This window comes from Eulemur rufifrons, chromosome 11 (assembly GCF_041146395.1).
Source record: "Eulemur rufifrons isolate Redbay chromosome 11, OSU_ERuf_1, whole genome shotgun sequence".
Taxonomy (NCBI): Eukaryota; Metazoa; Chordata; class Mammalia; order Primates; family Lemuridae; genus Eulemur; species Eulemur rufifrons.
Window position 1 is genome coordinate 7,306,425 of NC_090993.1, and position 20,754 is coordinate 7,327,178.

Sequence of the window (20,754 nt, forward strand, 5' to 3'; positions counted from 1 at the left end):
ATGGTGTGGCAGGCCCTGGGGTGAGACCACTACATGGGCCCGTAGAGTCGGGAGAGTTTGGCCTAGTCACTTGCAGGGATTTCTGGAAAGTCAGCTCTGAATCTCAGAAGTCAAAGGAAAGCTGTAATTCCTGGTCACTTGGAAGGCAGCAAGTGAAAGGAATGTAGATGAAAGCACCTGATGAGTAGCAAAGTGCTCGGCAACGTAAAAATAACAACTAACATTTGTGTTGCTCTTACAACGTGTGCCCGGCACTGCTCTGTCTACCTGTTGTAATGCGTTTAGCTTAATGGTCACGACAACCCTATGGGAGAGGTACTGATCATATTGCCATTTTACTGATGAGGAAACTGAGGAACAGAGAGGTTAAGTAACTCGTGGGAGGTCACGCAGCCAGCAAGGGATACCATCAGGGTTTGAACTGGGCAACGAGGTGTCAGAATTTGTTATTGTTCCTATTCCTATAGCACAGCGAGGAGGGGAGCACAGCCCCTGGTTTGGAGAACACATCCAGCCAGGCTCCCCTAACCCGCCGTGTGAGACGAAATGATGGTCCTACACTGCGCGACAGCCAGCTGCCCACAGTCCACAGCGACAGAGCTAGTGTGCAGGGACGTGGAGAGGTCGGATGATGAAAATCACATGTTGGGCAATGAGTAGCTGGAATAAATAACCTGGATCGCATTTTGAGGAGTGCGCTGCATCCCAGGTTCAAATCATTTGTTTACCAGACCTGCTCTGGGACGAAAGTGCTGATGCGCATCAAAAGACCAGCAGGCGGGGTGCTGGAGGGCGCGGGAGCCGCCAAGGTTGTGCCTCCGAGGTTCACGCTCGTGCAGCGGCGCCAGCTGCTCTGCTGAACAGCGGAGCCCAGACGCCGTGTCGATTTCTGCACGGTCAAGAGACGCGCTTCCCGAGGACTGTCGGGATTTTCATACCGGGTTGGCCTGGGCACCACGGAGCCAGCATCTACCTTTGACAGATGCAGACAGAGATGACCTTTCCACCTAGGGATGTCCTCCAAATGCAGCTCCAGCTGAGCCAGTGAGATCCGCATGTTTATGGTGCCGTTTTCTGTTTTCTCTTTCTTCCCAGGCAGCCGGGATTGCTTGCCACCTGCAGTGTCCTTTCGGAGGCGGCGGCTGGCACAGAGGCCAGACTACATGAGAAGCTCGGCTGGGCCCGGGATCGGGTTCCCCTCCCCAGCAGTGGGCATGCTGTCCCGGGTCCCGGGAGGGGCGTGTGGCGAGGAGTCCCACCGCTCTGAGTCCAGGGCCGGACAGTGCAGCCTCGACCCAGGAGGCCAGCGTCCAGGCCTCTCGGTCAGGAGCACAGCAGCCCCTGCTGTGACCTCTGTGGGCCACCTAGGCCTGGCTCTGGCCTCTGCGAGAGGAACCTCAGCACGCTTCGGGACTCAGCCCAGAGCTGGCACCAGACTGCCCGACAGGCCAAGCGGGCCCTGTGGCCCTGGGAACGCCGGGTGTCAGCAAGAGTTTCCATCCATGGACGGTCCCCAGGCCCTGCGCGCTAGCTGGGACGCAGCCTGCCGGGAAGGGGCAAGGGGCACCCAGGCAGCAGGCCCTGTGGCACCAGCGGAGTTGAGTGGCAGCAGCTGCAGCCTGGGAAGTGGCCCCTCAGCCCGCTCAGCCCCTCCCGGCAACCACGATGCCTTCACCTCCAGCTTCAGCTTCATCCGGCTCTCACTGGGCTCGGCCGGGGAGCGCGGGGAAGCGGAGGGCTGCCCGCCGTCCAGAGAGGCCGAGTGCCATCATCAGAGCCCCCGGGAGGTGGGTGCCAAAGCCGCCAGCTCGGACAGGCCCCACGAGGACCCTCGATACCTCTCCTGGCCCTTGGATCTCTCGCCTGCTCAGGGCTCGGCGGACCCTGCCTGGGCTGCAGGGAGCGGCCCCGGGCCAGAGTATGAGATGCCATCTTGCCTGGACGTGGACGCTGGCTCCTCCTGGTCCCCAGATCCCCTGTTGGCTGGCTGCGGAGGTGACGAGGGCAGCGGCTCGGGGGATGCCCATCCCTGGGACGCCCATCCCTGGGACGCCCTGCTCAGGAGGTGGGAGCCCGTGCTGCAGGGCTGCCTGCTGAGCAGCCGGAGGCAGGTGGAGGTCGGTGTCTGCTTGGCCACCAGAGCTCAGGCTAGTGCCGGGCAGAGGGCAGGGGGTGAGGGTGGCGGGCTGGACCAACTCCCCCCTCCCTAGATGCTGCAGCAGCTCCCTTTGTGGCTGCTGAACAAGGATGTCACTGCCCTTGTCTCTTTGAGTGCAAACACAAACCTCTCTCCTTTTCATCTCCTCTGTCCTGGGCTGCGGCTCCTCCTCAGCAGTCCCTGGCCTAGGTGAGACATGGCCGATTGGCCGGCCTCACTCTGCATTGAAACAGGAAATTGGGGGCAGGGCGGTGGGCTGGCTGATGTTTAGAGGGGTTGCGAGGTACGAAATGGGGTGCCCTGCGCTGGGGCGATCCTGGTCTCCATCTGCGTTTGCTCCACTCGTTTCCTCCCCTCCTGCTGCCGTGGGGGCCGCCCTCCGTGGAGTCGGGGGCTTCATTTCCGGCCATTAAACCTCGCTGGTCCTCAGTTTCCTTATTTAGAGATCACGGCACCTCACAGGACTGTTCTGAGGCTCCAGTGAGAAGTGGGTGCTTTGGAGATGAGGACAAGCTGGGGACATGTCAGCCGGCATTGTCACCTTGCCATCCGTCCAGTTACCTGAGAAGCAGGTGCAGCCGGAGGTTGGCAGGGTTCTGCCCCCCAAATTCCCAGAGAAGCTCAGGTAGATACTCTGTGGCCGACCTATTGACAGACTGTTTTCACTGTGGGGTGTGTGCGTGTGTTTGTATGTGTTTGCACACGTGTGTGTGTGTACATGGGCGTAGGGAAGCAGAGTGCTCACGTGTCATGCATTCGGTGAGAGTGTCTGAAATGCGGAAGTCCTTGTTCGTCCCCTGCAGTTGCATCTTATCCCCTTTCGATTCTTTCCCTGCAGCCCGGTGTTCCTAGCCCCTTCGTCCCTGTCTGCCCTGTTTGGTCCTCAGGGACCTCTGCCCAGCTCTCCGATTTGAGACTCGGAGAGAGAATGAAGGCAGAGCAGAGACGCAGGCCGTTTTTGGGGTGGTGTTTGGACGTGTCCAAAACTGATGGCATCTTCCTCCCTTGTCCTAAAGGGCCTCATGCAGGCCGCAGCCAGCTGCCACAGCTCCCTCCCCCTCCCTCCCCTCATCCTACTGCAAACCTGCCTCTCACGGCCATGGCCACAGCCTTGTCTCAGATCTGTGTTATCTTCCACCCGGGTTTTTGCAAGAGATCCTGTTGCCCTCCGGCGCTGTTTCTCTTCTCCAGTTCGTCCTCTACGAGGCCAGTGGAGTTGTCTTTCTAAAACACGGGTGGGATAATGCTGTTCCTTGGCTTAAAGCCTATGGTGGCTCCATGTTGATCTCGGGCTAGTCTGTGGGCCCTTATCCTGGCAATCGAGGCCTTGCCGGATGTGCCTTCAGCCAGCTCCAGCCCCTCACTCCTGTCAGCTCCAGCCACGTGACGCCAAAGACACCATGCAACCCTAAATTCCACAACCATAGGTCACTTCTCTTAGACATTTTCAGATGTCTGATGCCTGGCACGCTTCTGGGCCTCCACAGGTTGTAATTTTTTTTTAGTGAAATAATTAATCTTATTAAGATGGGCCAAAGATATCTAACTAACAGACTTCTTGGGTTGCATGTCCAACGCAGAAGAGAATGTGAGAGGTAGGCACACAAAGGACAAAGGCACTAAGTGGAGGTTGACATCATCATATTTTTCCAAGTCTAAATGTCAGTTTTCAACACTGCATTTCAGAGACCTTTTTAAAAGAAATCTTGGCAACATCTCTGCATTTCTCTATCTCGAAAATTCAAGTTTTGACCAAGTGAGGCAAATGTCAGAATTTTGTTATACGGGCCAGCTCCCCTCCCTCCCAAATAACCAAACAGAAACGGGCCTTGGCAACAATTCTGCTACAGTCCACAAGATTTGGCCCTCTGGGTTCTGGTAGCATCGACAGTTTCTTCCTTCCCTTTGACTCCCTTAACAGGATGCAGATCACGTCCCCTGAGAACCTAGAGTTGTGGGTAGACTGGAATCCGTTGGACTCTGAGAACATGTGGCTCTCTGGGGCACAGCCCCGCCAGGGGCTCACATGCACCCTCTCCGGACCACTAGGTCACTGGAGGGGCCTGGGAGCCGAAATCCCAGGGCCTGTGGCTTAACCCACTTTTTGGAGTTCATGAGGTTTAGTTTTAGAAAGAAACAAAACCAGCTGTACATGTATCCCTTCCTTACTCCTTTATTGCCCAAACTCAGCTTTTTAAAAGTAAATGAGGCCGGGCGCGGTGGCTCACGCCTGTAATCCTAGCACTCTGGGAGGCCGAGGTGGGCGGATCGTTTGAGCTCAGGAGTTCGAGACCAGCCTGAGCAAGAGCGAGACCCCACCTCTACTAAAAATAGAAAGAAATTATATGGACAGCTAAAAATATATATAGAAAAAAAAAATTAGCCGGGCATGGTGGCGCATGCCTGTAGTCCCAGCTACTCGGGAGGCTGAGGCAGGAGGATCCCTTGAGCTCAGGAGTTTGAGGTTGCTGTGAGAGAGGCTGACGCCACGGCACTCACTCTAGCCTGGGCAACAGAGTGAGACTCTGTCTCAAAAAAAAAAAAACAAAAAAAAGTAAATGATTGGTCATAACCCACTAGAAAGTTACTCCTGGGGAAGGGAGGCGTGGCGAGCCACGCATGCCTGGTGCTGTGTCTGCCACGTTCTTCCCGCACTACTGGAATTGTCCAGGGGGCCTTGCAGCCCGTGGGGTCCTGCTGGCGCATGTGAGCTGACCCAGGGAGCTTTGCAGCCTGGAGGGTCAGTGGGGCCACTGCAAGTGACAGCTGGCACTGTCCTTTCCCCGCTGTGTGAGCGTAGGCAGTTCACTGAATTGTGCTGTGCCTCAAGACGCTCCTATATAAAATGGGGACAATGGACCTCGTACCTACTTCATTAGACCAAGGATAAAAGGTGCTGACACAGGCAAGGTGCTGCAGGCAGGGACTGGCACCAAGCAAGTACCCTGAACATCGCCTGTTTTTAGCATTAGAGAGAGAAGTAGCTCCAAAGAAGAGTCTGAGTCAAAAAAAAAAACCAAGTTCTGCCTTCTTCCTGTAGCTCAGAGTAAACTCATATCTTGTCTCAGGGACAGGTGGTGGACACAATTTATCTGTAGTTTAGGTATTGTCGTCTCTGGTAATCTAACACTTGGGTGAGGGAAAACATGACTCTGTCTTTAATCACAGTCCTATGCCACACAGCGACATTTCGGTCAGCAATGGACCACGTATGTGATGGTGGTCCCACAAGATTATAATGCTGTGTTTTCACTGTGCCTTTTCCATGTTTAGATACATTTAGATGCACCAATACTTACCATTGCGTTACAGTTGTCTGCAGCGTTCAGTGCGGTAATGTAGGTTTGTAGGTTTGTAGCCAAGGAGCAAGAGGCTACCCCAACATAGCTTGGTGGGCTACACCGTCTCGGTTTGTGTCGTGCACTCTAGCATGTTTGCACAACGACAGAATCACCTAACAACATATTTCTCAGAATGTATCCCCGTTGTTAAGCAATGCATGACTGTATTTGAATATCTGTTGTGTGGAAGAAGACTTAACTTTATTCCGAGTAGTGGGAATGACAGAAAGGACTCTGTCCAGGGCATAGGACTTACAGGAAGGCGGATCTTGCTTGAGCAGGAGAAAGAACATCCTGACAGCGGGAGCTGTCTGCATGAGGGAGGCTATGGGGGGTGGGGGGGCGCGGCGGTGGGGAGCTATTTTTCCTCTGTGTTTATGCGGAGACCCGAGATCGCCCATTTGGGCTACTGGTGAGGCTCTCAGGACTGGCGAGAGGGTGAGTTGAGGATCTTCAAAAAGACCCTTTGAGAGGTAAGGATGCTAGTGTTTTGAGGCCTTTTGGACATTCTAATTCCTCAACCCCCTCTCCCTTCTACTTAAGTAAAAATGTGAATCTCAGGAATTCAAGTTTCAGCTCCTTTTCATATGTGGCTGATCCTCAGTATTTATATAGTCTATAAGTGTGTTCTACATGGGTACAAAATAGCTTTTGCCCTCCAGATGTGCAAGGTTGAATGATGTGCATAAACAAAACAAAAGGAAGCAAAAAGATAGCTATACCATGGTGTGATAGGGACTGAGATAATTTCCTGGAACTCCGTTCTTCTGGCGGCTCCGACCGAAAGCCCTGGTGTCAGGATGACTCCTCTTCTCACATCCCATCCGGGATTTATCAGCAAATCCTTTTGGCTCTATCTTCAGCCCGCCATCATCTGAATGTGTCCAGAGTCGGACTCCCTCTCCCTGTCCTCGCTGCTGCCGTGGCACTCCGTGCAATCCAGACTCCCATCAGCTCCCTTCTGGTGTGTTTCATGGCCGCTTACCCGATCTCTCTTCTTCTGCCCTCGCCCACGGCAGCCGGAATGAAACTGTTAAAAACATAAATCGGATCTTGTGGTCTTTTGCCCCAAATCCTCCAATGGCTCCCCATGAATTTCAGAGTAAAATTAGAACTTTTAAGTAGTCTTCACGTCGCATTCCTGATTATGTTTCTGACCTCGTCTATAAACACCATTTCCCCTTCACTCAATCCACGCTGACCTGGTAGGTTCTTGCTGTGACTGCTTTTCACGTCACTGTCACTTCTTGCTTTCCTACCAGGAAAACTTCTTCCCAGAGCTTTTGGACTGGCTCTTTTCTCTGGAGGACTGTTTTTCTCCAGGCAGCCTCGTGGTTCACTCCCTTACCACTTTTAAATCTTTGCTTAAATGTCACTTTCTCAATGAGATCATATTTAAAATTGCAACACTCGTCCTCTGCTAGCGTTCCTGAGCTCCCTTGCTTGGTTCTACTTTTTCCTTTTTTCATAGCACTGATCACTTTCCAAGACATCATAAAATTTACTTACAGTTGACCCTTGAACAAGAGAGGTATGAACTGTGTGGGTCCACTTGTACCTGGGTTTTCTTCTGTCTCTGCCACCCCTGAGACAGCAAGACCAGCCCTTCTTCTTCCTCCTCCTCCTCAGCCTACTCAGTGTGAAGATGATGAGGATGAAGACCTTTATGATGATCCACTTCCACTTAATGCATAGTAAATATGTTTTCTCTTCCCTATGATTTGTTTAATTAAATTTTCTTTTCTCTAGCTTTCTGTATTGTAATAACACAGCATATAAAACACATAACATATTATAAAATGTGCGTTAATATCGGTTTATGTTATTGTTAAGGGTTTGGCCAACAGCAGGCTATTTATTAGCAGTTAAGCTTTTGAGAGTCAAAAGTTATATGTGGATTTTTAACTGTGAGGGGCGTCTGTGCCCTTGCCCCCCATGTTGTTCAAGGATCAACTGTATAATGTTTATTTTTTTTGTCAAGAATGTAAGTCTAGAGGGCTAAGAATTTGGTGATGTACCCTCTGCACCTCAAAGAGTGCCTGGCACCTAGGAGTCAGTCAGTGAGCATCTGTTGCATGGTCTATGAGTAGAAGCAAGTACAGGTCATGACGGCGTATACAAGAAGGACATTGAACACAGACTGGGGGAGATAACACCTGAGCTAGTGTTGAAGGAGATGTCGGTGTGAGCCAGGCAAAGAAGGGGAGGAAGGTGTTTGTAGGGAATAAGCCCAAACTCATTCACTGATGGTCAGGCCAAGGATCAACCTTCAGGAAATCTCTGGGTTTCCTGTTGAAGAACGATGATTACAAGTGAACATATTGGTAATAACCAGAGGAGTAACTGGATCATTGAGTCTGTATGCAGGTTAAATAAGACAGTACATTTCCTCTAATGGACAATATTTGAACTTTAGAACCTTTCTGAAGGGTTTTGTGAGGGCCTCCCTGTCCTCTTACCCAGCCTTGGGGACAGCCTGCTATGCTTAAGTGCCTGCTCTTCTCTTGGTTTCCCTTCCAATTTTGGTGTGTTTACCTTCATAATTTCAATGTGATTTTTAGAACAGAGACCATTTGGTGAGGAAATTTGTATTCCTTCTCACTATGCATTTTTTTCATGCAGATAAGGGCACAGTGTGATGTTTTTCTTTAAAATAACATTCTAACTTTTTTCCTGTGGATTTTATGCTCAAATTACACTTCTTCTTTATATAATCTTTATTTTTTTTTGGAGGGGGGAGAAACAAATGCATCTGGCATTAGAAAAATGTACACTTGTGGTTTTTCTTTTAAAGGAGAATAAGTTCAGTTTTGAAATAGTTTCTAAATATTCTTAGTTTTCGCAAAATACGTTTGCTTGAATGCTATTGTAATTGGGTTTTCATTTTCCCCTGCTTCAAACCAACATAGGTAACTTCCTTAAGATTAAAGCTTCAGAAGCTTCAAGGAGCAGCAGTCGAGGATGATGATTATGATAAAGGTGAGTTTTAATTTGTTTACTTTTCTCCGTAATGTCCCACTTCTCTTCCCCTGCTGTCTCCTCTCGACCTTCCGCACCCCAGCGAATTGCGCAGCCTGCTCCTCTTGTCACTGCCACTGGGGCACAGTCGGCTGTCTCACAGCTCTACTGTGTGTTTCAAAGCACTCTCTGGCCTTTGGGTTAACAGTGCCACTTTGTTGATCTTCCAGAAGCACTTGGAGTATTTGCACAATAAAAATTACATTAACTTACCATTTGCCTGGACATGGCACGATATATCTATAATTCATTCATTCACCAAAATATCATTTGTTGAGGCCCCATTATGTGCGGGATAACGTGGCAGGCAGCGAGAGAGCGGACAGTGTCTGCCCTTGTGATGCCAGTAGATACGTGCCCTCGTGGGGCTTTCCGACCTCATGCCTTCCGGGACCAGAAATAGGAAATGAGAGATGAGAATTACGAGAAATAGGAATTCCAGAGATGTCTGGCTGGGCTAGAGGGGGTCACGTGCATCGAATTTCCACACATGTGGCCTAAAATACTCAAGATAGAAAGGAGAAGTTACAACATGAGGCCAGAAGATAGAGGAGTTGGTCAGAGGTTGGGAAAGAATAATTAAAATGAGGCACCAAAATAGGACTTGGGCCAGAAGCAAATGGGGGTTGACATGGGGGCTCACCGGGCCCAGGGTAGACTGAGTCAAAGGAAGGCTTTCAGGTGTGATTGGCCTGGGAGGAATCTTAAGGACGTCCGAGGCTGATTGTGCAAGATCTCACACCCATTCCTGCTGGAGAGAGGGCTTAAAATGACTTTGGGGTCCCCTAGACGCTCATCAACTTGATAGGTACTCCCGGTGATGGGCAAATTTAATACCTCCAGGGTTGGTCTGGAAATGGAATGCACATTTAAAGATTCTTCTGAAGCCGGTTAGCCTTCAGGCATGGGTCTCCAACCTTCCTGGCCTGTATTCTGATACTCCCATTGAATACGTCACAGGCTGTTAGAATCAGGCCACCATAGGAACAAGGTGAGTGGTTTCCAAGGGAGGCTGGAAATCCGGTTCTAAGGACGTGCAGAGCTGTCCCCTGTACTCACTGCCTATGCCACCGAGGTTGGGTTTGGAAATGGGATGAGGTGGGAGGAAGGGAGAAGGATTTGGGGCTAAGGGTGGGACCTTTTAAACTCTCCCACTCCTCCTCCTCCTCCAGGCTGCTTGATGCTGGTGGAGGACGAGGTTCCTGGGAGGGGAGGCCAGTCTGAGGCCAGGGAAAGGACCGCCACAGCCCCAGTGTTGGCGCCGCGGCCCTGGCCACAGCTGCAGACAGAGAGCAAGCGAGCTGTTCCCGGGCCAAGGTTCACCCGCCGACTTTTGTCTGCGAGACAATTAAACCTGGTTTTGAAGTTCCCCACCATTGCACAGATTTATTTTCCTTGCCGTGGGTCGAGTCCTGGTCCCTCCACCTTTAATGACACAGTAGCACACAAAGCCTGCAACACAAATAGAAAACCAGGCCCTATTTTTGGTCCTTCTCGGGACCTGGTGAACTTTCTTCACTTGGTTCTCTCAGTGGGCTTCATTAAACGAAAATCTCACCTCTTCAGTCTTTGTTCCCAAACATCTCTGCAGCACCCAAGGGAACGAGGTTTGATAGGGCACACCTCATCGGGGAAGCTGAAAGGCTAGAGGCATCTTTCTTTACTTTCTGCCTGGTTTTGTTCTTGTTGGTTCGCCACCGTCAGCTGGTGGGCTCAGCATTCTGTGTTTCCAAAACCCTTCCAGGTGATTGGGGTGTGCGCTGAAGTTTGAAAATTGTGGTGCAGGGCTTTACCCCATGGAGAGCCAGGCCTGGGGGGCAGTTGCCAGCCGAGTCCTGGGGGTGGGGGTCTAGTCTGTGGGCTGAATCCCCCCAATCCACGAGGAAGTCTGTGCAGTGGACGAGCACCCTGCTAGGCACTTAACACACTGACTCACATACCTTGCTCGCTCTATTGAAACTCTCCAAACCTGTAAACCTGGTTCAGTGTGTTGAGAGGCAAATGCTCTTGTGAAATGTGCAAAGTGCCTGGCATATGGTAGGTAGGCACTCAATAAATGTGTGAGGGAATTAATAAGTCACTTGCCGCCTGCATGCACAGAGGCCATGAACGGCAAGCTGGGGCGAGCAGGGAGAAAGGACTCTTGCCATTTCGAGGTGGGATCAGTCCCCGGCTCATCTGCAGGGTCCAGGGTGGGGGTGGGGGTGCACGAGGGGCAAGATTGTTGTGTAGAAGTCGGCTCATGTGAAAAATATCTATTAAGCATCCGCTCCCTACAACAGTACGTCTCAGACTTCAATGTATATATGAATCACCTGGGTAGGTAACTGGTTAAAATGCAGATACTCAGTCAGTCTGGGCTGGGGCTTGAGACTTTATTTCTCATTAGCTCCCAAATGCTGCTCACGCTGCGGGCTTGTGAGCCACACTTTGGGTAACGATGGTGCCTAAGGAATCAAAACCATGCCGTTTATAAAGACAATGCCACATGCTGTCCTCGAGATGGACATCTCAAGGAGTATACAGGTCAGGAGGGGAGAGGGCACAGTGCATGGTAATGAGAAAAAGCCATGCATAATATGCCCTTTAGAATAAGGAGCCACCAAGGGAGTTCCGGAAGGGGAGAAATCACTTCTGCCAGAGGTTTGGGGTTCATGGAGGCTCAGAGATACGGAGGAGGCGGTAGTTTAGCTGGGTCTTGAAGGATGAGTGTGATGCAGCCGGCGGGGCATTCTGGAGAACAAGAGAGGTAGGAAAGGCACTACCGCTGCTGGCCACCACCCGGAAGTCTGGCTGGCTTGAAACGAGCCTGGAATCTGGCTGCCGTCTGAAAGGGACCACAGCAGGGCCCAGCGCTCAGCCCTGCACATAGTAAGTGGTCAGTAAATTCTTGTACGTTGATCGCTAAGTCATTAGGAAAGTTTGGATGACGTCGAGGTGGAGAATTTGTTGCAATGAGATTTGTTAAAATAGGATTCGAATGCAGTTTCTTTTCCAATCTACTTTATCCAGGGTTACTGATAAATAATTTCAGAATTGTTGAGATTTTTCTTTTTCATACTCTGTGTTGGAACTTGCTTCTTTTTCACTGTTTTTTTTTTTTTTTTTGAGACAGAGTCTCACTCTGTTGCCCAGGCTAGAGTGAGTGCCATGGCGTCAGCCTAGCTCACAGCAACCTCAAACTCCTGGGCTTAAGCGATCCTACTGCCTCAGCCTCCCGAGTAGCTGGAACTACAGGCATGTGCCACCATGCCCGGCTAATTTTTTGTATATATATATTTTAGTTGTCCATATAATTTCTTTCTATTTTTAGTAGAGACGGGGTCTCACTCTTGCTCAGGCTGGTCTCGAACTCCTGACCTCGAGCTATCCACCCGCCTCAGCCTCCCAGAGTGCTAGGATTACAGGCGTGAGCCACCGCGCCCGGCCTTTTTCACTGTTAAGAGCCGCTGTGCAGCCCGGCTGTGTCTTGGGGGAAGGGGTCTGCTGGAATCCAAGAGCCAGGAGAAACGAGCGGGTGACCTTATCTCCCTTTGTTTTTATTGCTTTTTTTTAATCTTTCTTTTTCCTAGTTTCACTCATAAAAATGACTTTGTGTTCCAGAGAAAGGAGCAATTGGAACAGAATAGAAAGTTCCATGTTTTATCTCATCAAAGTGCTGGCAGATTTACCCACTAATGCCTTGTGGAGAAACCTTCTGAGGGCTCTAATTACATCGCTCCCTCACTAGGGAAGTAAAGTTAATATTTCCTTATGTGCTTGTAGAAGCCTGGGAGGGCTTGGGAGAAAAAGAATAACGCTTTTTGGTATTGGCTTAGGGTCTTTCTCCAAGAGGCTCTATCGGTTTCAACTCATTAATGCATGTCTCGTGGCTGCGGTCAGCCTAGGGCAAGTCTGACACCTTGGAGTCCTACAGAGAGAAATCATGGTCCCGACGTTGGAGATGAGGAGTCAGGCTCTGCAGGGAATGATTTTCTATGTTGTTCCTGCATTGGTTTGTGCCCACGATGTCCCCCTGACTGCCCACGTCCCAGGTCCACTCGTGACCATGCATGCCACTTTGCTTCCGAAGTGAGCAAGGGGAGATTGTGAGGAGGAAGAAGTAAAGTTTCCGGAATTCAGCATTTCAGCGATCAGTGGCACAGCCGGCTTTGTCCTGCTTGGTGAGAATTTCCTTCTTGGAGTCACCAGCCTGGAATTACTTTCTTGATCCTTTGTCTCAACTCATATCCATTATGACAAAATTCTAGCATAATAAACATTGGAGGCATCGAGGGAAAAATGATCGCAGCACAGGCCAACTATAAAAACACTCCAGGGTGAGAACAGCTCTTGTCTAAATTACCATAATCTCCATTTTTCTGCATTCTGTCTTGAATAAGATTTTTCTGTGTGCAGTTGCTCTTTGGGGATGGTGTGCAAATTACCCAACCCGACACCCCGTTCTTTCCTGGGGAGCTTGCCCTGCACCCCCCTCTGGGCCTGGCGTCCAAGTTGCTTCCTGGAGCCTCATGGTTGGAACCTAAACCTGTGCCACAGAACTGCAGATGTGACAGAGCACAGCAGAAAGCCACCGGTTCCTCTGCAGTGCGTTTCAGTCCAGGCTAGAAAGAAGAAAACAAGATTGAGTCGGATCCGGGCATTTTTATGTCCCCCAGGTTGCCAGGGTCAATGGGAGGTAGAGGCCACCTGGGGCCCATGGAACAGAAGGGCCACTCTTGGCAGCCTGTGTTGTTCTCCTTCTGACTTGTAAAGTGCATTTGGAGTCTGCCCAGACACGCAGGCCCAGCAAAACCGCCACTTTAACACGTCTACAGAGAACACAGCAAACGTGGGCACAGACGAAATTTCCGCCTGCCGCTCCCCTGAACAGGCACCTCCCTCCCTCCCTGAACCCAAGGGCTTTGGAAAGTTCTAGTTCTTTCCTGCTCTTTATAGAGCTCTGCCACCTTTTGCTATCAGGGCTGCTTACAGCATCCCCGTGTCTAGAGATAACACCAAAATCTGTTGATTTAAAAGCAAAATCTCAAGGAGGTGTCGTGAGCCTCACCGCACCATTGGCGCCCGTGAAAAATGCCAGGTTAGACCTGCAGACACAAATGAGCGATGCGCAGTCACCATTGGCCACTATCTCTGCCTCAACTTACGGAATTGTAAGTTCCCTTGTAAACGGGAGGACAAGCTGAGATAATGCGAGCACGTAAAGGAAATGCCATTTTGTATATATCCTCTTCCTGTGATATGTTTGTCTCACTGTGTAGCTGATGCAGTGGGGGCAATTATAACTCTGAATGTTGAAACCCCAAAGGTTAAAATTCGTAAGGATCAAATTTCCTAAAGTTTAAATCCCTGAAGTCTAAAATCCCGAAAATCGCAATCCCGAAAGATTAAAATCCTGAATATTAAAATCCTGAAAGCTGAATTCTAAGGAAGGGATTTAGTGCATCTTCAGCTGTACACAGGACAGTGAGTCATGTTAAGTGGGACTGTTACCTTGTTAATGTCTTCACTTGGAAATTAAGCGTGGTCTAAGGAGATGCGCATGGGGGCCACGTTGACAAGGGCTGGGTTTGTGCATTTGATTTTGGATGTTAACTCGCGTGGACTAAGGACTGCCTCGAAATCCAGCGAAGCATCATTTTGGGTGTGTCTGTGCGGGTGTGTCCAGAGGAGATGAATGTGAGTCTGGGTGGCTGGGGGCGGGGGCGGGGAAGATCCGCCCTCAATGTTAGCAAGCACCGTCCAATCGCCCGGGCCTGGAGAGAACAAATACAGAAGCAGATTGGTCTGTCTCCGAGAACCGGGACAGATTTACCTTCTGCCTCCATGGACATCAGAAATTTGACTTCACAAAAATGCACTGTCCCGCTGTTGGCTTTGTGCATGCGTGCAAACGACCTCAGTAAAGGAAGAGACGTCCTTTTGGTACTTCAGCGCTTGTGAAAGATAAAATTTATCAAGAGCTCTTCCCTTTGGGTGACTGCATGTGACTCCTGTCGCAGTTCTGCCCTGTGCTGGGCACTTCCCATATGTTGTCTGGTTACGTCCCACGATCACCGTGGGAGGAATCGTGGCCACAGAAGCCGCTCGGAGGGGGATGGCTGTGTGCTCTGGCTGCCCTACGGCTGCGCCTCCTGTCTCCTCTGGGTCTGGAACATTTCGTCTCCCAGGGTGGAAGTCTGAACTCTGTAGAAGTTGGAGGACAAAGCTTAGCTAGGAAGTTTCTGAATTCTACAAACTCTTACTTACACAACAACTAGGAAAGGAACCGACGAACACTCCGTACATACCAGGATGCACCAGGAAGACTTTCCAACATTTAATCTAAAAAATTAATCTATTAGGAAATTAACACTTGTGTAATTTTAATTTTAACCTTTAGCATTATTCTCAGAAGAGAAAAGCTTATATATCTGCCTCCTCTTCTTTTAACCAAAAACTTAAAAATTGGGAGATGAACTATACATGAAGATAAGCACATCGTGGAAAAAGAATCTGTACAAAATGTCATTTGTTTAGCTCGGATGTGTTGTCTTAGCTTCTTTCCCTCCTGTTTACAGAAGAATTTACAGTTCTGTAACTTAGGGCAGAGACCTTAGCCACCGGTTGAGCATCTCCCGTTTGTGTTTGCAGGTTTAAATGTTGGCATTTTTCATGGGTGCTAAGGGTGCAATGAGTCAGTGACACCTACTTGAGATTCGAGCTCTGTGCACAGACCCAACAGTTTATTTGCATATAATATATTTTCTTCTCATTGGCAGCATAAAATGTGATTTCAGTGTGCGACCTTCTCCCCTTGGTGCTCACTCCGAGTGCCCACTAAATTCTTTCTAGGTCTTGGTGGGATTTCTTAGAACTCCCGCAGCTCTGGAGGGAGCAGCACAGTGGCACAGACGTCTTGATGGCTGTGTCACAGTATGTTCCTCTCTGAGAATGTGGCCACACTGCTTTGCACTGACTGTGAGGAATCCATTTGTCCTGTAAGGATTGCTTGGAGCGTTGTCATGGTACATTATCCATGATAAAACCCGACAGCTCCAAGGTTAGATGTGCTGCTGAATACAAAACACCAAGCAACATGCACACAATTTTTTTTTCCCCTCTACCTCCTCTCCCTAAATAGGTGCTTAGCTGGAACTTGGACATACTTTCCTGCCAGCTGAGCTACAGAAGGCTGTCGTGCTAAGAGTGGACACAGTATCTTTCTCTGATTTTTTGTATCTGCCTGTGAGAATCTGCAGATGACGCAGGCTTCTCGTGCCATGGAGTCTAGTTGACTGGGCAGAGTGTTGGGTGGGAAGTCCCTCTTGCACTTAGAAGACTGAGTTTGAAGCTGCTCTCTTGGGTTTTCTGTGGTCCTGCCGCCCTCCTAGAGCAGCTGAGGGGCTGGCTTGGATCCCAGGTGGGCAAGCTTACCTGAGGGAATGTTCCTTCTTGGCCCCAGGAACTCACCTGCTCTGTAAAGGTGGCCAGACAGGACAAGGCAGTGACTTAGACTGTCTGGGGCCAGCTCTCTGGTCCAGAGTAATCGCCTTGCTGTGAGGGCACTTAGGACTTCAGAAATGTCAACAATTTCAATTTACTTCTCAAAGATTTTTGAAAGTCTTTCTCCTCTTTGCACAGGTTGAGAAATAGGGAACAGAGATGGAAGGGGTGTGCCTAGATCAGAGGCTAACACCTAATCAACACTGAACCTTCCCACCACAATCATCTTAGGTCCAAACGATCTGTATTTGGCACAAATGGTTGATTTTCGCTTAACAGGAGGGGTGTCTTAGTCTGCTCGGGCCGCCATAACAAAGTACTATGGCTTGAGTGGCTTAAACAACAGAAATTTATTTTCTCCCAGTGCTGGAGGCTGGAAGTCTGAGCTCAAGGTGTCGAGAGGGTTGGTCTCTCTCCTTGGCCTCTCTCCTTGGCTTACAGACGGTTGTCTCCTCCCTGTGTCCTCACGTGGTCTTCCCACTGCATTCCCCTGTGTCCTCATCTCCTGTTTTTTAATGAGGACACTGGTCATATTGGATTGGGATCCATCCTCATGACCTCATTGCAACTCAATTACTTCTTTCAAGATCCTGTCTCCAAATACAGTCACATTTTAAGGTCCTGGGGTTAGGACTCCAACATACAAATTTGTGGGCAGGGGACAAAATTCAGCCCATAACAAGGGGCCTGAAGGGCTCAGAACAGAGCTAGAGAAGAGAGGGAGGGTGACTTCCCTTCTTGGCTCCAGCACGCAACTTCTGGGGGAGCACTGATTTTGTTGTTCACTCCCCTGACCAATTACGGTAGCCAGAGCGGTGAAGCGCTGTGATTGGCCAAGCCTGGTTATCTGTCTGTCTGTGATGAGACAGGGTATATCTGCTAGGAGGAGGTGGAGGAGCTGGGGCCTAGCAGATGAAAGTAGTAGCCAGTATACTTACCGCCCAGTGAAACACAAACACACGAAGTAGTGGAGCATGATTGAGAGCAACCTCTGAATCTCAAAGTGAGGGATGTGAAAAGTACACAGAGAAGATTAAAATGAAAACACCCTGTACGGAGTTCATTCATTTAGTCAAGGAACATTTATTGAACACCTACTATTTCCAAGCACTCTGCTGAATGGTGGGAAACAACGGTGAATTAAATACTGTTGGGGAAGGAAATTCGATTTTCCTCCCCAAACCTGTCTTACAGATTAGCTTGAAGTTGCCTCCTGTTACAAACTTTCCGGGGACTTTTGTCCTGATCTGCCCCGGGAAGCACAGTAAACTTTGATTTGTAATCTGTGATTGCGGCTGTGTTGAGGGTGGCTTTGTGTGTTGGGCTCAGGAAAAGTTCAACCCGTTAACCGGCTGTCACACCTCTGTAGCGTGGAGCTGATCAGGGCCCCTTCCTCCCGCTGAACTGACTGACTGATGAATTCACTTGGCAGAACGAACTCTTCTGTGTCTACACCAAGTGACAATTAGAAACAATTCACTCAGCCTGGGCTAGTCACCACTTAAAAACACCTTTGTGAGCTGTGAAAATTTTAGCTGGTGTTTATTTATTAAGTTTTAATTTTTTATATATTGTTCTTGGGGCATAATCTACAAACAATGAGCTGTGAAATGTTTAATAGTCTCTGCACCTCTGGGCGAGGACAGCTCGGCGGGGAGAGGGAGGAGGACTGGACGAGGACACCAGATTGTCAGCATGGTGGCAGCGGCCCACTTGGGTTCTTCCATCCGTCCTCGAACAGCAGTTTGCTCCTGGATAAACTAAGGATCATAATACCCCTCCTGCTGTGTGGGTGGAAGCTTAGATGCGATAATGATGCGTATGAGATGACGGCACAGTGCCTGGAGTGCAGGTATTGAAGAATTATTTATTCCCTTTGCTTTCTGTAATCTCTACTTATTGCCCCTACCCCTGGGTGCTGCGTGTTAGAAAACACGGTGTAAAGTGTGGATGCTTCTGAAAAATCTCTCCACCAGCAGTTAGTGCCAGTAACATGCAGAAAATAAGATGGAATGATTTGGCTTCTCATTTTCTATTTGGCAACAAGAGGCTTATTTGCATGTAGCCTGATTTCTTTCAAGCTGCAAAAAAAAAAAAATCTGGAAATGAGGTAAAGCAATATATATTAAAACATGCAAATTCTAATGAAGCATTTGAAGCTTGACTACGTTTCCCGTCTTCCTATGGCCAACTATTTTTTTTCGTCTTGCAGTCTAAATTTTATGACGTTAAGTCTCTCATTTTCTGCCTGATACTCTGTTGGATGACACTGGGAAAATGAAATCGAAGCCCTGCTGGGCTTTGAAAGAATTGGTGACCCTGATTTTGAGAGTGGAAGGGAAAGAATGGAAAGGAGGAGGAGGAAAATGGCTCTTGTGTGGAGTTCTAAAGACAAGCCTGAAGAAGGAGAGACGGAAAGCCTTCTGTTTTCTGGTCATTTTTCTGTGGGCTTCTGCTTTTTTGTTACCTTTACCTTGATGGCTAGGGAGGCTTAAGGTGTAATGCCCAGATAAATGTTGGATCTTTGCATTTATTAATAAAACAGTCATTTGCAAACATGGCGCCCATTTCTGCTGTATGACGGCAACGATATGGCGCCCCCCTTCCCTTGTGGAGCTCCTTGCCCTGGGCGATGCATCATTGGACAGTTCATTCATTTTTATAAACTGTCCAGGCACTTAATCAAATCTTGTATCCCATCTAATTAAAAAATAGACAACAAATACACTGCTAACACATTCTGGGTAGCGGAGAGGCACACTGGGAGAAAAGTTTGAGTGGCTGTTCCCTCCAGATTGAACAAGCTCTATAGCTCGTTTTTGGCTGTTCCCTCTGCCCACTCCTTGGCCGAACTCCTCTTCCCAAGTCAAAAGGGCATAAAAGCATAGTGTGACTACATCAGCTACCCTAGAGACCCTGTCTGTGGGAGGCGGATCGTGACCCACTATTTCTCAAGTTATCTAGGGAAATTTGAATAAGTTTCCCGCAGGACTTGGAAATAAAAACCATTATGGTAGGTAAATATTTGAAGGTTTATCAAGGTCTTCAGTTGAAGGGACGCAGACACTCGGCAGGACCAAAGGGCACCTCGTGAGTTGAGGGTAGAAAGTTACGGGAGGAATTCTTCTCTGCTTTGGGGCTGGTGCTGGTAGCTAGGGGGTCTCCTGGCTGGCTGTGTGGTCAGGAGCCTTGACATAGTTTGAGGCAGCCAGAAAAGCCATGTTCTGCCTCCCTCTCCTGCCTCTGCCTCACCAAGCCGTCAGTGTGGGTCCTGCACTGGCCATTTCGGTCCTGGTTGTCAATGAGGAAAGATAGATCTCAGGGGCCGAGGTGGCCAGGCATGGATTTAGAGTAGGGACCGAGTAGGGTTATAGAATAAGAAGCAGTGAAGAAGAGAGATCACCCCAGCATCCTTCTTGTTGCCCAAAGTCTCCAAACCCTACAAACCGAACCCCATTCAATACTATGTGTTCTTTGAACACACACATCAGACAATTCTGTGACCTTCTTATCCCATTTTCCTGCTCATCCTAGCCTGGGAATGTTTTAGTTGCACATGTTTCCTGATAGATCTCTCCATTAATAAGGAAAAAAAAAAAAGACTTGAATTGGTGGCATCACTTCATTTTCTAATACTGTTGCGTAGAATGTCCAACCTTAGGTCCAAAGACTCTATTTTTTCCTGCTCTGCCTCTATAAATTTCTGATTTTTGTGACAGCTGAGCCCAGCTCCCATTGCTGTATCCCCTACTGTAATGAATGGCAGCTCAAGCAAGAACCACCGAGAGTCGCACTGGAATGTCACCCCTCCCTGGACACTGAGGCACTACGCCTTTTAGATTTTGTCTCCTAAATTTCTCTTTCTTCTGTCCTTCTATCTCATCGGTTTTTTGCCTGGACAAACACACTAGTCTCTTGCTGGGTCCCTGGTTACTATTCTTGTTCCCCTCCAGATCACCTTTCGTGTTGTGGCCAGTCTTCTTTCTAAAGTTCATTTATGGTTACTTTCCTACTTCACCTCTGTCCACAACTGATGTCATTGACAGGACAAATGTTAAACTTGACCTGCAGTCACCACCTTCCTGCCTGTCGCTTGCTTGGCTTTCTAACTACCCTTCCCGCCACCCCTCCCCCACCCAAGCAACTGTCTGTGGAGTCCCTCGGTAATTCCCGCAGGGCCACCGCCTCGCCCCGTCCTGTTTTGCACCTCTGCCCGCGCTGCCACCCCCTTCTCCTAGTAGGTCAGCAAGACCTGGTTTCAGTGCCCCTTCTTTCGGGCAGTTTGCTTTATTTCTCTATCCTCATGCATGTTATTAATACATTTTTAATATAGCTGTGGGCTGTCCCCTTGGCTGAAGTGTAAGCCTGCTGGGGAGAGAAAGAGATCGTCTACTTTTAACTTTACACTCAGCACCCAGCATAATGGCTCGTCCAAGTAGCCTCCCAAGAAATAGTTGTTGGATGAACAAATGAACGTTCAAAATACATCATATCTACAACCGATTATTATCACCATTGTGCTATCAATAGTTCATAATTCTACGAACGATAGTATTATAAAGCCTTTCATGTCGGCCTGGTTAAAAATCTGACAACAAAGTCAGGTTCTGCCACTGAGTAGTTAGTTGTATAAGCTTGGAGAAGTCACTTCATCTTTCCAAGCTTCAATTTTCCCATCTGTAAAATGCAGTAACAGGGTTATCTGGAAAATTAAATGGGATGGTGCGTGCTATCCTATTTGGATTATACATC

The 20,754-nt window shown here is 49.0% G+C and overlaps 1 protein-coding gene across 6 annotated transcripts in view; it reads left to right on the forward strand.

Moving 5' to 3' along the window:
* Positions 1-968: 968 nt before the first annotated feature.
* Positions 969-20,754, forward strand: part of DISC1 (DISC1 scaffold protein) — a 207,996-nt gene continuing 188,210 nt past the window's right edge. For 5 of the 6 annotated variants that reach the window (XM_069484684.1, XM_069484685.1, XM_069484686.1 and 2 more), the window contains exons 1-2: positions 969-2,117; positions 8,409-8,478. In XM_069484684.1, the coding sequence (XP_069340785.1) occupies positions 1,056-2,117; positions 8,409-8,478 (1,132 nt within the window). In that variant the 5' untranslated portion in view covers positions 969-1,055. The remainder of the gene's footprint in view (positions 2,118-8,408; positions 8,479-20,754) is intronic. The other variant, XM_069484689.1, reaches the window with a different exon arrangement.